Source organism: Coffea eugenioides, chromosome 8 (assembly GCF_003713205.1).
Source record: "Coffea eugenioides isolate CCC68of chromosome 8, Ceug_1.0, whole genome shotgun sequence".
In the NCBI taxonomy this organism is placed as follows: Eukaryota; Viridiplantae; Streptophyta; class Magnoliopsida; order Gentianales; family Rubiaceae; genus Coffea; species Coffea eugenioides.
In genome coordinates, this window is record NC_040042.1 from 29,308,184 (window position 1) to 29,330,201 (window position 22,018).

Consider the following 22,018-nt stretch of genomic DNA (forward strand, 5'->3'; position numbering starts at 1 on the left):
CATGGGGTGCGCAATGGAACAAGCAGACATGCAAATGTTAATTTGGCATTTTCTCTTATGACCCTACAACTGGGCTGAAAAGGATGTTTAAGAAAAGCAAACCTTTTATGAAGGTAACTTACGAAAATTTTTTTTTAAAAAAAGATTCTTTTTTTCTGGGGAAATCAAGAAGAATATTGTCCCTAGTCGCATATGGCTTGTCTAGTGTGTTTGACCCGTCCGTGTGGTTGGCAGGTTATTGTATGAGATGGAGTTTACCCAATACGCACTCTCAAATAACGGCTACGGATTCTCTTATCAAAAAATATATATATATTTGTTAGGGCTAATTATGCAAATCTCACAAATTGTGGAAGTACATGCCTCCAAACTATGCCTTCACAGATTTGCACTTAACTGAAACAAAAAGTATAATAAGCACATAATCTTATCCTAACTTTTGTCACAGTTTAGTGAAGTAATTAGTCAAAAGAAATTATGATTATCATATTTTCTTTAAATACAAATTCTTTAGGAAACATAGGAAAAGCAGCGGTTAAATCTATATATTTGATGTATAGATGAGTTGCATAAAAGAATTAAACTTTTTTAAAGTATGAATCTAGATTAGAAGTGAATGGATTTAGCTTTTTTATGTGAAATTTTTAGGTTAATTATTAAAAATTCACATGATGCTCGAATAATACATCATAACACCCAATCTTCAGATGGCACAAAGAAATATACACTTTTATTCACTCTGGAAGATATATGAACCTTTGGAACTAAACGTAATAAAACATGTAAGAACTGTTAGATATATTATATTTTCCAAAAAAAAAAATTCATTTCCACTTAATTAAATTGTTTATTATGATAAGGATTCATCTTATAAGTTGCTTACGACACCGCACTTGCATTGTTTTTATCATATTTATTCGTATGATGCAACAGATACGATAAGTTTCTACTTCATCTAATGTCTTGTACACAGAATACAAGTTCCACTTCAAATTAGCGTGGCTTGTTGTCTTAAAATGATGCTAAATTATTGATACTATAGTTTTGTAATTTTTATACACATGGGTCTTCTAACGTTACATTTTCAGTCCAAATCTTTTTTTTTTTCTCATCTTTTCAAGAATTTGAGTCAAGCTTTTCATCATACTCTAATAGAACCATTTGCTTAATATGCGTATAAATAAATTTGGGTTGGAAAAATTTAACTAAAGAGTCTTGGCCTCAGGGTTCAGAGATCTTAGATTTGAATCTTCCTTCTCTCTCTTTATTTCTTAAATCTCACCCCTCCCTTACTAGGAAAAAATTAAAATTAAAAAGGATATCAGACAAGTGGAATTTTGTTTCAAATGGTGTTGAATTCCATTTTGATTTTGACATGGTGATATCAGGATTACTGTTAACCATTTCTGTGTATTAAAGGATGGGTTGTAAGTTCAATTTTGGTGTCTCCTCTTCTATACCTTTGGCACTTTACCAGTACGTACAATAATTGGGTTTCCCCTACACTAACTAACAAGGAGAAAAAAAAATGGAAAACTAAGAATCAGGCATTAATGAACTTAAATTATTCCTTTCAATTAAAAAAAATAAAGTTGAAATATCTTATACCTGAGTCAGAAAGAAAATGAATTTGTATGTCGTCTTTCTTTAACTTTCTTGTGTATCACTCTCAGAAGAACTGTCTACAGGAAGTCAATTTGCCAGAAATGTCAGTTTTTACTAGCATACATTTTTACCTGATGATAAACTGTACAGGACTTTATTACATTTTTTAAGATTAAACAATTTACACACCTTTAAAACGAATCCTGACAAATAAAAATGAAAACATGAAAAAGGATTTTTTTTTTATTTTGTTATCCTTGTTTGACAAAAAGGAAAAACAAAAAATAGATTTCTTGTCTTGACAAATCGGCAGTAGACAATTATACATGTTATGCTTTTCATATAATACGAAGCTGGCTCATTGGTTACATTCGGGAAGGGGTCAGTGTGGTTGAGATTTGATACGATTCAGTTGGGTTATTGTACTTTTTATATTATTTAGTGTACAATTATATTTTATTGTTGTATTCGAAATAAAAGTAGCGTGCATGGATAAAATATTGGATATATATGCAATACAACACTATGATGTATTTATCTATCAAAAAATTAAACAAGTACAATGACTAGATGAAACCGCACAAAATACAATTGTACTAAATCTTTGTCCGGTTATATTCCCCAAACCTTTACATGACTATGGATTTTTCTTTTTTTTTTTTGCAATTTTTTCTTATTTGTACTTTTTTTTTTATGAAACACGGATTTCATAGCAAAGGGTGAGATGAAGTCGACTCATTATGTCCATCCACAAAAGCAAAATATTGAACAAACAAATTTTTTAAGGACCATTTGTTGCTCTTTATTTATTTTTACCTCCCACACCTCCTCACACCTTTTCAGTGTTAACTATCAAATATAAAATTTGAATACTAAACTTGACAGTAAAAAGAACATTGAAACCCCTTCCCTAGTGAACCATTTGTTGCTCGTTGGTGGGCAGACACTATTTTTCTTTTCCACTACCTTAAGAAACTTCTTTAAGAGATGCAAAGTAAAAAATAGGAGGAAGATAAATTCTTTCAAATTGTCCAATAGATCCGCTAGTCTTCCATAGTGGGACGACTTGACTGATTCTTTCGGTGGTTAGCTAATAACACCAACCCACTCCACTCATGGAAAAACAAGAATATTTTAATTTGAGCGAAATTTGTACGATTTGTACTTCCAATTTCTTGAAATATTGGATGGGTACTTGGATAGTGTCATACATTCACACTGCAATCATAATAAGACCATAAGACTGCTAGGTCATTTTCATTTGTTTCTTTCACACTTTTGGTCCACTTCCAAGAATGAATCTGGTATAATGGAACTAGGATTTTTTTTTTTTTAATGTATATAAGGGTTTCTTTTCCCCCTTTTGTTTGAAACAGAATTTTACTAGTTTGAGGTGGTAGAATTGAAGCATGCCAAACTAAACTGTACTGAATCACAATATTAGTCTGAAAAAATGGTTTAAGATTTTAACAAAAGCTCAAGTTTATGTTAGAAAGCCTAGAATTTGCAAATTCTTGTAGAGTGATATGACTTCAGTCAGCCTTAGCGATTCGCATTACCTAAAAGAAGTTAAAACCAATTTTCATGACTTCTACAATTGTAAGCTCGATGCCATGTTTTACAAAATTACGTAATCTAGTTTACTAGTTGATTTTACAACTATTGAAAATGTTAATTTCATAAGCAATCCTTCCTTTTGCTTCTAAAAAGATATGTGTAATCAACCTTGGTATTAGTTCTTAATCAAATTTTATTCTAAATATGCTTGTGTCTGAAGATTATTCTAATTTATGTTTTCATTGCAGTCTTGTGGTCAACATATATATGAAATTGCACAGGATATATATTGAGACTTAGAGATTTCCAGAAACACAGGATTACAGGAAATGATGATAGTGATGCATGCTAGACGCAATTAATACCTGTTTACAATTTTTAGAATAAATCAGATGAAATTATTGTCTACCTGGGTTGGTAAGAACTTAAAAGAAAAAAAAAAAGGTGGTTGGGGGTGCTAAAATCCAATGGTGGAACTTGAAAACAACAACATATAAAACTTGACCTCAACAGCAATATTACCTTTACTGACGTAACAAATGAACATGAAATCCATTTCCATAGGCGTTTTTGTGGAGGAAAGCTATAATTTTATGGCCTGAAACTATTTGTCTTGTCTTGTCTTTCTTATTTTATTGGAAAGTTTAAACAGAAGTTTCGAATGCTAACAAAGATAGATTACCAAGGTTTTTCTTCTCTTACTCTTACACTCCAAAACTGAAAAAGAAAAGAAGAACAAAAATAAAGCAATCACAAAATTAAGAGTTGTGTTATTTTACTTCTTTCCCCTAATTATAGCTTCATATAATTGCTTTCTTTCCTTAAACTTCTAAGGTAAAGAAAAGCTCTTTAGGCATACACCCTAGGTGTGTGTGTGTGTATATAGGGATAATTTCGGAAACCTCCCCTAAAGTTTGTAACACTTGCATTGACCTCCCATGAGATTTCTAAAATTACGCTAACCTCCCCTGAACTTAATGTCTTGGCGACAGATTCAGCCTATGTTAGAAAAAGTGGCATTAAAAAAGTGTTTTGAAGAGCGAGATGATAATTTTATTCCACATATGCCCTTTTTGCTTTTCCTAAAGTTGTATTAGTAAAAGAAAGGAATGCTACCCCACAACAAGATGTGGGGTAATGTTGGGTGTTTCAGTTGTTATTAGTTGTTTAATTATATACTAACAGTACTTTAAATAATTAAATAGTAAATATGAATTGTTGGATAATTACAAATAAAAGAGTATAAAGTTGAAAATACAATTTTATCGTATGCCATCACATAATACAACCCTTTTACAATTATAATCACATAAAGTGTAGTTTTAGTTAAAATTATGTACTATCGACAATAAGAATAATGTACACTACATTGTCTATAATATTTCAGATGGGTGCAAAGAGAATTGCCTGAGATATAGGCAAGCATATTCAATACTTGAGCATCAATTTGTTAATATTAATTTGCCTGAGATATTGTTGCCCATTTTTAGGGGATTAAACTAATAAAGCACTATAGGTGTACAAATGATACCATATCCATGAAAGTAAATTAATCTAAAAGCTTTTTGTGAATAATAGTACAAAAAATTCAAAATTATGAGACTAAAATCTTAATCAAATAGGAAAAGGTCTAAGTATTTATATTGAGGTTCTTGCATCCAACTTACAATGAGAAATGATTCATGAATAAATTTGATCGTCATTGTATATTATAATTCAAAGTATATAAATATGAGTCAAATCCTTTAAACTCAATGTGAAAAGTTGCACAAAATATGCATTTTGTAGATGAAAACTGGATACTGATACCATATTTGTTCCTCATTTTAGTAACAATTATGAATGGTTTTGGCCGGTCAATATTTCTCTTTTTAATACACTCTTTCCTACTTAATAAAATATTTACCTTCACACAAAGAATCCTCACTCTTCAATGTCCAATTTGAACTTTTCTCGTGGTGGAAAAAAACTTATGCTACAGCGTATGAAGCTTGTACAGTACTTTGTTCTAAATTTTCATCAATATAGTCATCTTTTGAAAGCCTAATTTCCTTGGATCTGGGATTTTTGAACATTAACTAAAAAAATATTTCACAATTTTGGGTAGCATTCAAAATTATTTTCAAGTTTGATCAGTTACGCTCAAGTTTTGCTGACCTAATCTTATTTTGTCCCTAAATTTGTTTGTTAACAACCTTAATGGTTTAGGGTACACAAGTAAATTCACCATATTTTAGGTTAGCAATTGACCCCAAAGCACTGCTAGGGGAGGTCAATGTAATTTTAGAAATCTAGGGGAGGTCAATGCAAGTGTCAGAAACCTCACACACACACACATATATAAGTCATAAAAAAACAATGGATGCTACACTCCGTCTGCTTTTGGCATGAAAGGAGAAGACAATCTTTAGAGGGTGAAATACGTGATGATTGTCCCAATATTCTATAAATAAGACAAAATGTTTGGACGAAGAATATCATTGTTGAAAATGAAAAGTAATATGAATGACGTCTAATAAAAAAAATAGATAGAGATAGATTTTAAAAAAAAAATATTGTTTAATTTTTTTTAGTCATGGAATGTGGTATCATAATTGGTCAATGGTCGTCCATTACCAGGCAACCTATTGCGTCCATGGACCCAAGGAGAGAACAATTGAGGAATCCACGCAAGATGCAGAAAACCCACTAAACTAATTTATTAGTACAAGTTGTATATGACCAAGTCGTTGAGGAGACAAATGAGCTATAATGCTATGTTACCGTCCATAGTTGGTGTTGTTTGCATTATCTGATTAAGAAGTATTGATTAGGTATTTCCGCGTTTAATTTATGTCCTATCGGTCTTGTCCCGTAACAATAATGCATTCTTGGATATATTAGCCACTTTTGCTATAGACAACTGCATATCTTCTTCTTTTTTTTTTTTTTTGTATAAGTGGGGAGGTTTCGAATGCAGAACCTCTTACTTACACTCACTTTCCCGATACCATCCAATCCATCTTTCCCCTACACTACGTATCATTTTCTGCTTTGATTAACTTCATATGAATGGTTAATATTTTACATATGATACTTTTGTTATGTCAACATTCTGACTTTTACTTTTATATTTGGACGAACCATGCTTTAGTGCTTTCAGCTATTAAAATTTAGTCAAGTTCTTTTATTATGAAACATATCATAATTTTTATTAAATAATAAAATTTGCACTAATGGCAGAAATTACAGCCGACATCATAGATATGATGCATCTGAAAAATCAAAAAAAAAAATTTACACTGTAAAGCTAAAAACAGACTAGATAATCAAGTTAAATACTAATACATCATGAATTGTCTCAAAAAACAAAGAGAAATTGTCATCTATTAATTGAAAGGGTTTGCTACAGGGACATTATGAGAGACTTCATGTCTAAGTTTTTTTTTTTTAAAGTAAAATTAAATTGAAAATGTGCCTAACTGCAAGACGACCAATAAACGTAAATCTATGCATTTACAAGGTATCTTAAGTCTACATTAGATGCACAACCGATTAACCATTATGCAATATATACAAAAATCAGAATTGAAAACACAGTCTAGATGTTCATAGTCTAATAGTTTAAGACTATAATGAACATTTGTGTGTCTTTCTATTTCATGCATCACTGTAATGACAGTTCATGATCTGCAAGTTTGATGCTTGCTTCGTCTAGTGGTAGACCTGGAGGACCATTAATCCCAGCAAACTCATAAAGCCTCGGGACCAAACATGAGAGTTGTAGATTGATATACTTGGTTAAGGTTGATTTGGACTCTCAAACGAAGTAAAATGTTCCTACTTGGAATCTGGTTCAATCATGCCGCATTCGACTTATCAATATACACGGAAGAAAGCTGGAATCTGTCTCTTTCTTAATGTAAACAAACTCACTCTGAAAACTATAACATATCAGGGAAGCTAACAGCATCAATTGTTTAATGGTTAAATATCTTATATGCTTTAGGTTTGGGACCATAATTCCATATGCCAGTTGGTGAAGGGTTCACATCTGTTTCTTTTCTTTATATTTCAGCAAGAACTAGCTTGCGAGTTGCAATCAGCAAGAATTAACTTATAATTAGACCACCTTTATTAACTTTTCATTTAGCATAATATCATTCAATTGATGAAGCAAAAAGAAATGTGATAACCACACAAACTCTATTAATTGCCGACGGATTGTTCAATGATTTGTTAGCAAGAAAATACATATCTAGGCAGCTTTCTTGGCTTTTCTAGTTACATTTTGCCTTTACGATAATTTCTTCTACCCGGATACATTCCCTGTTTTGTTTGGCATTTTCATCTATTGAAAGTATTTTATTTAATTAATTGAATGTATTGTGTCCCCTCAATGGTGTTTTATCCGAGAATGAAGCCCCTTACGTGAAATGTTGACTTTTTGCAAAGTTTAGTTCCTCTCATGGTTTTCCCAAAGGCCTTCCAAGTGTCACGGTGGCTTGTTTTTCCACGAGCCAACACTTCATGCGGCATTAGCTGCTGTTTAAAACTTGACCTATGAACAGTTGACTAGTTTTGCATGCACCGAGTATTGACTTGTAGGAAAACAAACAACCATGACAAGAACAAGCAACCCGTGACACATGGAATTTATTTGCAACCACAAAATGGTTTCTACACGAAGACCCTGAATTCACAATGGTTCTTAATAACAGTACAAGTAAATTATTTAGTAAGAGATTCAATCTCTAATTAATTGATGTTTATATAGTCTCCTGGGTGATCCTGTACACTTGCCTGTATTAGTTTCTTGATTTGTCTTTCATTTATACCTATGAATATGGGCATGTGATATTTTTCAAATAAGTATTGGTTTATTGGTATACATGTCACTTTCCAAACTCTGTTTATTACAGCAAAAAATCAACTAAAGTAAGCATGCGCTTGAATGGTTGTTTTTTGAGACGTATGCGGAGAATTTTAGTAAATTTTTGTGTAACCACCTAAGTATGAAAAGTAGATAACGTGTTTAAAATTGTTTTCAAAATAGAACAATTGGGTTGGATGGTAAAAAAGAAAAATTGTAAGTAAATTATTCAATGTTTAAAATCTCTCACTTACTTAAATAAAAGTTATTTTAAAAGTGATTATGGCTGTGACACTCCGGGGAAGGTTCTACATATGTAATTTTCCTGGGTGGACAATGCCAGGAAAAGCACATCAACCAGGATTTGATACAAGCCACATAACTAAAAGCATCCTCTTTCTTGATTGGGATTTCGCGTGAATTGTGGATCACGAGTCAACCGGGAAGTCATGATCGAAAGGCGGCACAGAAGAATAATTGAACTCAAAAATTCAATTTACACGCCCAAATACAAACATTATTGTACTACAAGTACATGAAAAAAAAACGCGTGTCCCCATGTGATCTAACGAGCATGGGATATGTATAAAATAATTAAACTCATTCCACAATTAAGTTTTATATTTATAAATTCATAAATATTCTACACGCGTTTTTCGTAAGTATGCGAGTTAAAATTCAATATAAAATATTAAAAATCAAATCCACAAGAAAGATTGTTAATTACCAATGTTTTCAAATTTCTTTATTATTTAGACTATCATAAATGCAAGAAATTAAATCGACACTATAAACATGAGATAAAAGTAATAAAAATAACAATACAAAACTCCTAGAAGTATGGAATTTCTTACTACTCTTGCAAATGAAATTACAGATTAAATGAATGCTATTATCTTGTCTAGTTATGGCATAATTTTCTCATGTATGTGAAACTTACACCTCGTAGTGAATCAGGTATACTTGTAACTATGTCATACCTACTCTCATAGTTATGAAATTAACTACAAGTTCATTTCTTTAATGAAATTACATAAAATAAGTCACTAAAACCACATAGGTGCACTTCTACTCTCGTGAGTGAACTCCCTAGATTTATCACTTTCTTGAACTAATATTAAATCTCAATTCTCATTGCAAATTTAACACCTTAAGATTATCACAATTAATGACCGATTAATCATGATTAGATAAGCAAAAGTGATAAATAACTTATTCAAAATAATATTATCAAATAACCAAATAAATATCACTAACAAGATATAGAAAGTTCATCCATGACTCTAAGCATAAATTTTAGCAAAACATGAAAATAAACACCAAACTTGTATTATAGCTAAACATGAAATCAAATATAAGAGAGAAAGTGATAGGAGAGCAGTCACCCTTGTCACATGAGTTCCAACTCTCCATCTTTGCTCTTTAAACTTTCATCCAAGTCTAACTATAAATACAAAAAAGATAAACTATACTATACTAATGAACTAAGAAATCTAGTGAAAACTACATTTTTGTGGAGTTTCTCTACCCTTCCAAAGTTGTTAAAAATGTCTTCCAAGGCTTTTATTTATAGAGGAATTCAAACTCAATGTGAATTGTTAAAGTTAATGTAAAATGAATCTTAGAATCACCAAAAGTTGTTTCTTGAATTCTCTATGCTTGCTTTCTCATTTCCTAATGGATTTCTTGTAGATAAATTAATCAAAAAGCTTGTGTGAACAGAGGACAAGTTGCAGTCGCAAAACAAGAATACGCGGCCTTGAAAACATGACCTACCTGGCGTATTGTACCTCCTGTTTTGTCTTATTGCAGTTTTGCTCATTTTTTGTCAATCTTCATTCTTGTTCTATTTTTGTATCAACTTCCACTGATATTTTCTCGATGATAGAAACTGAACTAACTCTTCTATAAAACATGAAAGTTGTAGTTCTTTGAGTTAGCTTTCCAATGCCTCTAGAATCATCCAATTTAGAGCTCTATGGACTAATAAATGACCAAAATAACCTCAAGTGGTCAAAACTCTGTTTCAGCTTTTAACAATAAAATTGCACTTCTATATTTCGACATTTTTACAATGAAAACGACTAAACTGGACTTCAAGGTCTTCACAAGAAATGTAGATCTATATATTAGCTTCAAAATGGTTTTATAATCACCTCAATCCAATACTTGTAGCTCAAAATATAGTCGAAATACCATCAAGTGTCAAAGTTGGAAAACTCCTTTTCTTTATTCTTGATTGCATTTCCCTTTTTGAGTATTTTGCACTTCATGTCTTCTTCAAATCACCTCCAATCATCAAAATTCATCCAATTATTTTCTCAAGTCACTCCATTTGATGATTGAATCCTTGAACCTACAAAAACATGAAATTTTCACCACTTTAATCCCTAGAAATGCAATTTTCGACACCTAAACCATAAAATGCGTAACTTCACTAGAAACTTAGTTAATTAGTTATAAAAGTAATTAAAACACACCAAAAATAAATAATAAAACACACTTAAAACACTCAAAATGCACACTTATCATAGTCCGTAGTTGTTCTTTTGTTAGTTATTGTCACTATTATGTTTTGAATTAATCTTTCACTCAACATTGACAATATACATACTATGCATGCACAAAACTTAAATTTAGACCTTAAATTTTGCATATGTATCATATATTTAAAACTATTAGTGTATATAATACAGGAAAGTTTTAGTCTACATATTTTTTCTTGCATACGTGTCACTTTTTGTCTTTCTTTATTTTGTTTGGGAATCCTTATCGACTAGTGTGATTTGGACAAGAAGGAAGATTGAATGTGGTATATATATACGTATATTGTTTGTATACATTAGTTATAGTGTATAAGATGATGGTAATTTGGTAATTTAATTTCAAATTATAAATTGTCTACACATGAGTTTATTGCCAAAATAACTCTTCTTTTGAAACATATACCCAAAGTAACCTAATTTTAAAATTTATTACCTTTATAATTCTTTTTTTTCGATATAGGTCGCATATGTGGTAGGATAAAGATAGAGGCACATTCTATCTCTCTTTCCCAACTAATATCTTCCCTGATTCTCTCTCTGAACCTTCCCACTTTTTTTTTCTTTATTATTTTGTGTCCTTTCGTAATTTTTCCTTGTCAAATGTAATTGTTAAAAGCCAATATTTATATTAACAATATCTAAAACTTCATTATCATTCCTGATATTGTATCTGTAGATGAAAATATTCTCCTCGAATTGATAATTTCAAAGTAAATGAAGATTATTCTCTTGTCTTTTCTATTGTGCAGTTTTTGGAACATTCTTATGGCCTTCAAAAAATTTTGAATACTAATTGCTTTAACAAATGATTTCTCACACCGTGTGTTTGATAAAATGTCTAAGAGGAAAACTACGTAACAACATAAATTCATGCTCAATATAAGCATGTTCATTTGTAGTGCCTCTCTATCACATAATCAAATAATCTCGTATACTTGAAGTATTTTTGCATATTTATCAACATCAATTAATGGCTTGTGTTACTTTTGAGAAACTTTAGCATTATCTTAATTGCAATAGTTTGATTACTTTTTGTAAAAGTTCTTTTCAAGGAGTAGGAAGCATAACATAAACAAATATGATAGCCTTGAAGTTTTTGTAACTTTTTCTTGTTATTGCTTATAATGTTCATTGCAATTTTTGTATTTTGCAAATTTATTTTTGAAAAAATATATGCAGTAAGCTTGATACATTTAAAAAAGTTACAGAGAGCAATAATAGCAAGGTCAATAATGGTAAAATTTATTTTAAATAATTATAACGAAATTATCAAAGTTATGTAATTTTCTTGTGCCTCTATAATAAAATAGTTTAAATTTTTAGTTTTTATTGGAAACTATAAAGCTTTCCTTTCTTGTTATCTTACATGGCAACCAGGAGCATTAGGTGGCAACAATAACATCGATTTGGGAATACAATTTGAAAGTGAATCACATTGGGAATATTTTTTAGAAAGAGTGTTATTTTGGCAAACAAACTCGTCGACACATCGGGTCCAAAATTCTTTTATTGGTCAGCTGTGTCTAGACTGTCTCTTGGCTGTGGTTTATCATTTGTGAAAGGAAAGGAGCCAGAGACTTGTTTTGCAAGAGAGTTCGAAGCCTCATTTTGTGGTATTGAATAGTTGTATTGCAGCAAATAGTTGCTTCCGTTGCTTCTTGGAGAGGGATTGGTGAAGTAAAGCTAAGTGGGAGATCAGCATTTCATGAGACTTTGATTTGAGGGTCTTTTGTTTGTAATTTCGAGTACATGAGGGTTTATTTTTTGGATTTACTTTTTATGTACTGACAGTGTAATAATTTTTTTTTACATTAACAACTTTAGATGTATGCCACATATATATGATTTGAATTTCAAATTTGAAATCATGTTATTTGACATGATCTAATCTGCTAACGTTAAAAAAACAAATAAATTATGCACTGACACTGTAAAAAAAAGTTATCCATGGTTTGATATGAGTTTGTATTAGCTAGCTAGCTGGTGTTGTGTAGCACCTTTGTTTTTTTTTTTTAATTTAGGAATTGTTGTGCTTTTATTGAGACATTTCTCATTGACAATACTTACCTGGTTGTTGCTTCTAATAAAAGATTAATTTAACTAAAGTGTATAAAATAAGAGTTGAAGGTGCAACATTATATACTTGACAACTTCAAAGAGTACATCTGACAAGAAAAAGGTTCGTGAGAAACATTAAAAGTGTTTCAGGTGCAAAGGTGGAAGTATAACACCAAAAAGTTTGGTGTGTATTTTGTATGTCCACTAATTATATAGGTCATAGACTTGCACAACTGAAATTGTAAATTGGGTCAGTCTTTCTTTATCAACTTCTCGACCATTTTTCTCATTGTTTGGGCTGTGTTCAAGAGTTCAACATCAGGTTCCACAGCAACAATCCAAATCTGCTATTTTCTCTGTCGGTTCTTCTGTTGGGTCTGACTTCTCTCTCTTTGTTTAGTGATTCAGAAACATTTCTAAGCCCATATTGACTTCATAAACGAAGCCCAATTTTAAAACAGTTATGATGGCTCGAATTGAATTATCCAAACTAAGATATGATAGAATGGATAATTCGTATGGGTTTGATCAATCATAATTAGATTATAAAAATAATTTGGTTAATTTATTTGTATTCATTTAATAAATGGGTATACGTATATTCAATTATCCATTCAATAAATAGGTATGACCCATTTGAAACTCTACCTTTTTTTCTACATGTTGTTCGATAAAAAATAATGATATTTTATTGTAATTAAATTAGTAAAAAATTCAAATTTATCCCCTTAAAATTGATGTTGAATATGTAATTATTTTTAAATGAGTACAAATAGATGAGACAAGTCAATCCACTATTCAATTATTAAATGAGTCTAACTGAGTCATCTGTTTAAATTCGTTTAAAATGCATCGGATACCCAAGTTCACTTATTAATGGATGGGTCAATATATATGGATTGTGATTGACACCTCTAATCCAAACCATATTTCCTATTTCTTTAGTTTTTTCAAAAAATAAATGATTTTCATGAGCAATCACAACACTGTCAAGCATCTGTCTGCCAATGCTTTTTTTCCCTCTATTGGCCAAAATCTTTTATATAATTTTAAAAATGACATTGCACAAACTTACTTGTGTTTTATTCGCTCCAACTTCTCAAAGCCAACCTGCATTCTATTCTCCTCCTCATTACTCTATACAGTTTTTTCCCCTTAGGTCTGTGTCTTAAGCTCTTTTAATTATCAAAGAAGAAACTTTAGTTCTTTCTCCTCCTGATTTCAAGACTTGTGCATAGAAGTACCAAGCAGTGATCAGAAGCATCCGTTTCAACGTGGGAAAATATTGGTTTTTAAAAATTTTGAAACCATTCTGGATTTGCTAGCCCTCTGCCTAATCTTCGTTTACTTCTCCCTTATTCTCCCACTAGTTATACCATGTCCAAGGGGGGTCCAATGTCAATTAGCCTGTTAATATTGATGAATTCTCTGAAATCTTTAAAGCTACAGTCAAGTCTGGCCCTTCCCCCCATTTCTTTTCATTTAACACTAGATCATTAAAGTCCCCAAGTACAATTCACTTGACCCCCCTTCCATTGTTCTGTCCTGTACTGAAATAAATTCCCACTAGTCACCCAGTGCAATTTGCTTCACCATCATACATTTCCATTTCAGTACTAAAAGTAGTACAAATAGACTCTAACATTATTATTCCAGGGAAAGCTAAAGCACTTGATTACCGACTGAAGTACAGCCACTTCATCATAGTTTGATTTTCTTCTAACATTCTCCTTAAATTTTTTTTTTGTTTGTTTATTGGTTTCACTGAGAAAACTACAAGAGGGGAATGGGATCTAATTACCTCCTTGAGTTGGGAAACTGTCAAAGAGCTCCTAGCACCCTGTCAATTCTACATCAAAGCCTTCATTTGAGCTTGTAGAGAGTAATTATAATTCATGTAACTTTGGTGTAATCGTGATTTTTGTTCATATACACCAATTCAACTAAAAAAGTACCAAATATATAAGAATTATTACATTTGCGGGATACAACCTACCTTAATCTTATACAATTGGAAATTTCTAAAAAAAAAAATACTATAGGTGTAGCAAATATAGTAATGTAATAAACTTCAATTAAATTTTTTCGCCTCATCAGAATCAAACATAAAGTAATCTACGTACGACTAGCCCAAAAAAAAAAAAAACGTATAAACTAGGAGTATTTGATTTGTAATGCAAAAAATGACATTGTAAAATTTAAAAATTATTTCAATAGCTCTTTTATTTGATTATCACTTAATTAACAACTGCACATAATTGTCGAACCTCTCCTTCATTATCTATCTTCACCCCAATGCTAGTAAGCCTCAAGAACGACTGTTCCCAACGCTCAAAGAAACTGTCTTGATTATTTGCAAAATTCTGAACTTTGCTGATTGTTCTCTTATCACTTACCAGAACTGAATCAGATTGAAAGAGGCCCTTGTGAGCCAGGAGATCCTTATAGTATTGGTTGTCAAATAAATTAGGTGTTTCTGGGTCGTTGTCTGTAGTAGGTGATGTAGCTGCTGCCCCTCCTGGACATCTTTTGGTTAGCTGTGCCGCGTATTCTCTATCGAGAGATGAATCAATAAGAGTGAAATTTCCCTTGGAATCAACTTTGAATCGATCCATGAATGCGTTGCAATGTGCTGATCCTATTGTGTGTGCCCCTGCAAAAACCATGAATTTTTATGGACCTATAGAGATATTGGAGAGAATTGAAATTCAAAGGATGTAGAAGATTTTCCTTTTTCTTTTAATGTGTGATGCGGCTACAACACTTATTTATAAAACTAAAATAGTCTGAAAATTGAAATCTGAAATTCGAATCCATTAAATTACTGAATTGTAAAGTACTAAATTTGATATATTTGAATGTATATCATATTAAATGATAAGTGAATAACTTATCACTTAATTTTTGGAACATGTTTTGTCTAAAAATTTCAATGCTACTTAATTAATTCAGATGTTTATTTTTGGTTATCAAACACATACAAACATGTTAAAATATGAATTTATTAGGTTTAAGTACTAAATTAAGTTATTAAACATGATCTTAGTTGCTCAGAGCAAATTAACCATGTGGCAACACAAGTATTTGACAAAAAAAAAAATTGTAAACCAAGTACTCCCCCAAATTGTCATGATTACCATATTCATTTTGTTTAAAAAAAATTTCAAATTGTAGAAAGAAATAGAAAAGATTTTAACTGAATTGCTTTATATAAGGTTTCAATTGCATAATATGGTAATTAACGTTTAACAGCCCTCTTGTAAATATAATAGTAACATATTACCCGGAGGACCAGGATAATAGATATACCCAAAATAAAATATGAAGTATTGAGCACTAAGTGGCATAGCTAAGACCTTTACTTAGAGGGTGCAATAATATTAGATTAAACTTATAGCGTGTGGTGTGTGGATTTTTGGCACAACTAAGTGATTATCAAATATTTGGTTCCCATGTAGGAGTAATTCCTATGGTTGGACATATAAGTGAAATTTAATTTTAAGTGAAAAATATTTATTAGAAAGAAAATAAGAATAGTATAATATTTTATTTCAAACTTCTATTTTAGAAATAGTGATGGCAACTATAAGAAATTTTAACACTTTTGAGGGGCAGTTGTGGGGCAAGATGGAATATTTTGAAAATTCAGGAAGGGCAAGAGTGAGACAACATTAAAATGACTAAAGTTTTCATTGGTTATTCTATAATTTTCAAGAAATTGAAGGGTGCAACTGCACCTCCTCAAGTGAATGTTGCTCTACTAACTCTTGTGTTTGTTAATCATTATTGATATACATAATGCATTGTTTCTTATATATGTTCACTGTGATACTTACAATCATGAACTCTGAACGGATAAGAAAGTATGATACATCTTGCTAAATATATCCACATTTTGCTATATATGTTCTAAATGGTCTTTATGGAATCATTCGCCGGGTTACTTTTCACCTTTCTTCATCAAAAAAGAAGGGGAGAAATGTGGATAATCTTTGCCCAACTTACAGCAAAGTGCTTGAACTAAATCTTATGCTTTTGAAATATTCTTGACGATTATTTTTGAGGGCTTGGTCGGGCTACCAAGCTAGTGGTATTGTTTTTCCATAGCACATATTTTAGGTCCACAGCAATTTACCCTTTTCAAAATTATCTCACTCTTTCACCAATGAAGGAAAGAGTTTTCATTTGATCAGAAATTTGTTGTGAAACTAATGCCTACCACCAATTCCCAACTAAATTCTTAGACCCTATTTGATAACCTAATTTAGCACTTAAATTTAATAGATTTATATCTTAACATATTCAAATGTGTTTGATAACAAAAAATTGAACATCTGAATTAATTAAGTGACACTTAATTTTCTAGACAAAACTTGTTTCCAAAAATAAGTTATAAACTATTCGCTTATCACTTAATGTGATGTACACTTAAATGTATCAAATTTAATATCTAACAATTCAATAACTTAACGGATTTAAACTTCAGATTTCATATTTTAAATTTTACTTTTAGATTTCAGTTTTATCAAACGCATTTTTGATTCTCAACTTTGTTCAATTTCTGTTCAAATCCTTGCCATTTCACAGTTAGTGATGGAATTCCTTTTTCTTTATTTTTTTCTTTTTGGGTGTCATCTGGAAGTGTATATGCAAGTTATGCCTCTGCAGCCTCATCTGTTTGACCTCCAGCAGCAACATCCCTAACTTGGTGTTGTGCAATGAAACACATTTATTGTTTTTCGCACGAGAAGAGTAAAACATCAATTATTGAGTAAAGCTCCAACAAACAACAACCGACAACATTTATGTACCTAAATATTACTAGTATGCATGCATTCACAATGCATAAATACTTACCAGATGCTACCTCCGTCCCATGAGACTTTTTTGGGAATTAAAATATTGTTGGTGGACCATTTACTTATTTTGTTGGATGGGAAGGCATTTGATGATTTTTTGGGAATTTTACGTTTTCAAATGGCAAAATAGAAAAAAAAACTAATAAAATGTTGTGTTGATTTTTGAAAAGTCACTATCATTTTAAAAAAAAAAATGCAAGAAGGAAAAAAAAGTGACGTTAACAAAAAGAGTAGATCGACTAAATTTTATTTATGCATCTAACTTCTTGGATTTAAAGAAAAGAACTTAGGGATGGAAAAAGTTAGGGAACCGGGGAAATATGGAAAAAGCGTGCTCGTTCTAAAGCCAAAAAACAACGCCTTCAGTACTCAATTGTGCCCCTCTTCGGATTCTTTTCTCTATCCAGCCTATTAAATGTTGTTTGATACTCAATTAGTGTGTACATATCATGTGCTTGCATTCAAGGATTCTTACCTGAGAGGGTGACTAAGTCGTCCAACGATAGGCCCTTAGCTGAGAATATCTTAAGCATTTGATCCATTGTAAAACTTGTGTCTATTATATTAGGCCTCACATTTGAAGCCAAAGAAATCCTCCCATCTCTCCTTCCTGTTGGAATCTGCACACTTGGCCCTCCTGCCTGTTGTACAGTTTTATTAGTTTGACAATTCAATATTACATTAATTAGTTATCAAGAATTGAAGAAGTTATTAATTAGGAAAAAATGGTCATTATTAAAGTGAAAATGTGGTAATTGGACTTTACAAATTCGACAGCATCTCTGGCAGCTAAAGCTAGAATATCAGCACAAGAAACTGTTCCTGGACAGAAGAATTCAAGCACCCTTTTGGCTGAATCAATTGTTGAAAACCCTCCTAGGAAAGAATTTGCTGGATCACTTCTTTCAGTCCCATTCCCTTGTAATAGTATAGAAGCATCACAGCCCTGCAAACATGGAAAACACCGCTTCTAAGAATGTTGATCTTTAGCATGGCTAAACTTGCATATGGTATGTGAACTGATTTTAAATTTTTGCGGGTCAAAATTTTAAATTTATAAAGAATATTTTTAACGATTTCAAAATTTATATAGGAGGAAAATAAATGTTATATAACTTTGGAGGGCGGGAGCCCCTCCCCGTTCCCCCCTAATTCCATCCCTACATGTGATACATTTTATATACTAGTGCTTAAGGCACACTCGATGTGTGTGCAATAATAAATAAAAATTTTAAAAATTTTAAAGATATTAATTTGTTGAAATTATTTTTTATGAGATTTGATTTTATATTTTTTAAACACATACAGAAAATTGACATTTACATAAATAAAATGTACACATAAACTATTATTTGACAGTGAGCAGTCATACAAAAAGAGGAAAAAGTAGATATGATAATGGGTTGAAGAGACAAAGATAGACATGATAGCGGATAGTGATACTTAAAAAATAATTTAGGAAGATCATAAGATGACAACTTTTTATTTACATCAAAAGGCTCCCTACCCCTTTATATATAATATAAATAGAGATAAGTATAAATTTTAAAACACACAAAGTTAACACCAAATTGGTGTTAACTATCTACACAGACTTTATTATTGTAAAGATAGACAAGATCATGTTAGTTGGCTAGAACTCACATTGAACACTTGTAATTAACACTTTCTCAACAAATTGTATGTGTGGAAAGAAATTTGAGAGCATACTTGGAAAATTTTCATTGTCATTCGCCTAAAAAGTGCAAACCGAAAAGAGCCAACTTTAAGAACAGCACAATATTTGTTTATGCTACCTTAACCAGTTAAAGAAAAAACATTAACTTGCATGTACAGATTATTGATAAAATGTGAATTTACACAAGTAAACAATTTTCTGCAGATATATCTTGTAGCATACCCGATGTCTACACATTGCATTAGAACTATTTTTTTCTATTCTAATAATAAAAAAATTGGGAAAAAAATTGTTTCACGTATCATGCAACTATATCATGAATGAAAAAGTTACAGGCCATGAAGGTTGAAAGTTCCCTGGACACAACCAAATTAAAGTGCTGCTTTTGTCTTTAGGACACTACACATGAGGTGAGAGAAGGCTTACCTCCACAAAACAATCATGGAAAACCAAGCGAAGAAGCTTTCCAGGAAGTGTTGGGTCCAAAGAGGAAGCTTCTCTTACTGTATTCTTCACTATTATTTCAGCTGTAGGGCAAGAAGTTGCATAGAAGTCAAAAGAGAGGCTGTACGATGAAGATGCAAACAAAGCTAAATGGAACAAAACAAAGGTTAAAAGGTGGTAAGGTATATGAAGTGTTTCTGCCATAAGCCACTCTTTTCTAGGGAAGTTTTGTTTCTTGGCAATTGGGGGGATAGCATCCTTCAAATAGCTAGTTTTTTTCAAATCAGGTTGAAAAAAGTCCAAGGGAAGTAAAGAGGGAGAAATGAGATGACCACATGTATTGAATCTTTGGAACTGTACATCATTTATAGCGGCATTAATTTGAAGTTGGTATTGTCAGATCAACCTTTTTCGTTTGGAAATTGCTGGCGGATAGATGGGTTGGTCTTCAATTCACTGCAAGAGATGGGTGAATGCCAGTTGCTCGTACCTCGCAAACATTTACTAATGGTTTTTGTAACTTAGAAGCTAATGTTTGTGACTGTCAGACGAGGAATTATTAGGACCATTATTGGAACAAAATAAAATAGAGGAACTTGTTTTTGTTTATTCCCAAACCTCCCTTTTTCTAATAAAACTCCTAATGATATTGGAAACGACAAGGATCAAATTTTTCCTTTAAACAAAAATGAACAGATTTTTCTTAAAATGCGTCAATTATATTTTATGTTTCAGTAAAACACCTTCAAAAGCAGAGTTAGTTTCGTGTAATATCTTTTGCTTTGCGAACTAGACTAAGTAGGAGAAAGAAAGGCTTCCTATTGTCTGATTTTAACTTTTAGAGTTGAATATCCACTTATAAGCGCTTTTAGAGTTGGATATTTTTAGACAATATTTCCATTCATTGCTAAGTACTCTTATAAACACTTAGGGTATTTTGGATGCTTAAATGGGGCAAATTACCTTAAAGTTGAGCCCTTTAACAAAGCGATCAAACTATGAATAAAGGTAGGAAGGTAATCGAGAATGATACATTTGAAAAGAGGTCCAAGTTTGAACCATCACTATTGAAGCCCAACGATTTTTCACTTAATTTTACACTTTAATCGCTAATATTGTTATTTTATCATTTTACCTTCAAAACCATTAGTTCAATCTAATGTTGTATAACGACAATGTTACCTTTAAGGTGTCAATTACAATAAGCCCCTTTAAGGTATAGTGTGCTTTGCACATTATTCTTTGACATGATTTTATCTCAATTTGTTTGTCTGTCATCAAAATCATTCGTTAACTCAATATTTTATAACACACAGGACAAATAATAGTTAAAAAAATCAATATTCTAAACATAATAGCGAAATAATAATATATATGTACGCATATGGATCCAGTTATATTTCATCCCATACTTGTAATTTTCCACTTATTTCACATAATAACGGTAAAAAATAACAAAATTATTACTAACAAATTAAAATGTGAAATTATTTTTAAAAAGCTAAAATTGTTTGGATATTGTCAGTGTCTTTTCGAATGTAAATATGGGTGTGCTTTTCTTTTAATAAGTAGAGATTCTCTTTACATGGGAATGTGTGCATGTGTGTGTATGTATGTGTGTGTCTTTATATATATATGTGTGTGTGTGTGTGTTGGTAACACTAAAAGAAGGAGAGAAACCTGGTGGATTTATCTTTCAAATTGTTTTTTAATTATACTATGCTCAGATGCTATCCAGCCATTTTTAGGGATTTAATTAGAGTAAATTTTATATACACTGACAGTGTATACACTATCACTATTAGATTCATGACATGTGTACAAAAGTTAAATTTCAAATTCAAATTTCGCATAGTTGTCATTCATATAATGCTAATGGTGTATACACTTTCAATGTAAAAAAGATTAATCCATTTAATATAGTCAAATTATAATTTTCCAACAATAATTTGCTTATTTTCTCCTCTTATCACGTAAAATGAGCGGAATATTTCTCTCTAGATAAAAGAAGGTGCAATTACAAAAGAAATATAACTAGACCCATATCCATAATCTTTTTTATCCTCAAGTCTTGCTGAAGAATACAAGACATCATAATTCATGCAAAGTTTCACAATTTTTTTTATAGTAAAACACAAGAACAATAAATTATTAAGTGCGAAACTTTCTAAAAGATCAAAGAAAATTTTGAAAATGTCTGTTAACCCATATGCTCAAAATGAACAATAATCCTGAAACAAGTAATCATATTTTCTTAGCATGAATAAGCATTTAAATCTAGTCGACCTCTGTATTGCCTAAACCCATTCACTACATCATACTCTCATCACCATCCAAGTAAACTAACTCTTAGTAATTAACGGAAGAAAAACAGGAAATAACATGGTTTGAGAAAACATGCATCTAATGAAAAGTAATT

At 31.3% G+C, this 22,018-nt stretch overlaps 1 protein-coding gene across 1 annotated transcript; it reads right to left on the bottom strand.

Annotated features, from left to right (window-relative positions):
• Positions 1 to 14,812: 14,812 nt before the first annotated feature.
• Positions 14,813 to 19,827, bottom strand: LOC113781552 (peroxidase 18). The gene is made up of 4 exons (XM_027327508.1): positions 19,582 to 19,827; positions 18,244 to 18,423; positions 17,953 to 18,118; positions 14,813 to 15,271 (listed from the first exon to the last, which is right to left on the bottom strand). The coding sequence occupies exons 1-4, from the start codon at positions 19,801 to 19,803 to the stop codon at positions 14,856 to 14,858; spliced, it is 984 nt and encodes a 327-aa protein (XP_027183309.1). The 5' UTR covers positions 19,804 to 19,827; the 3' UTR covers positions 14,813 to 14,855.
• Positions 19,828 to 22,018: the final 2,191 nt, after the last annotated feature.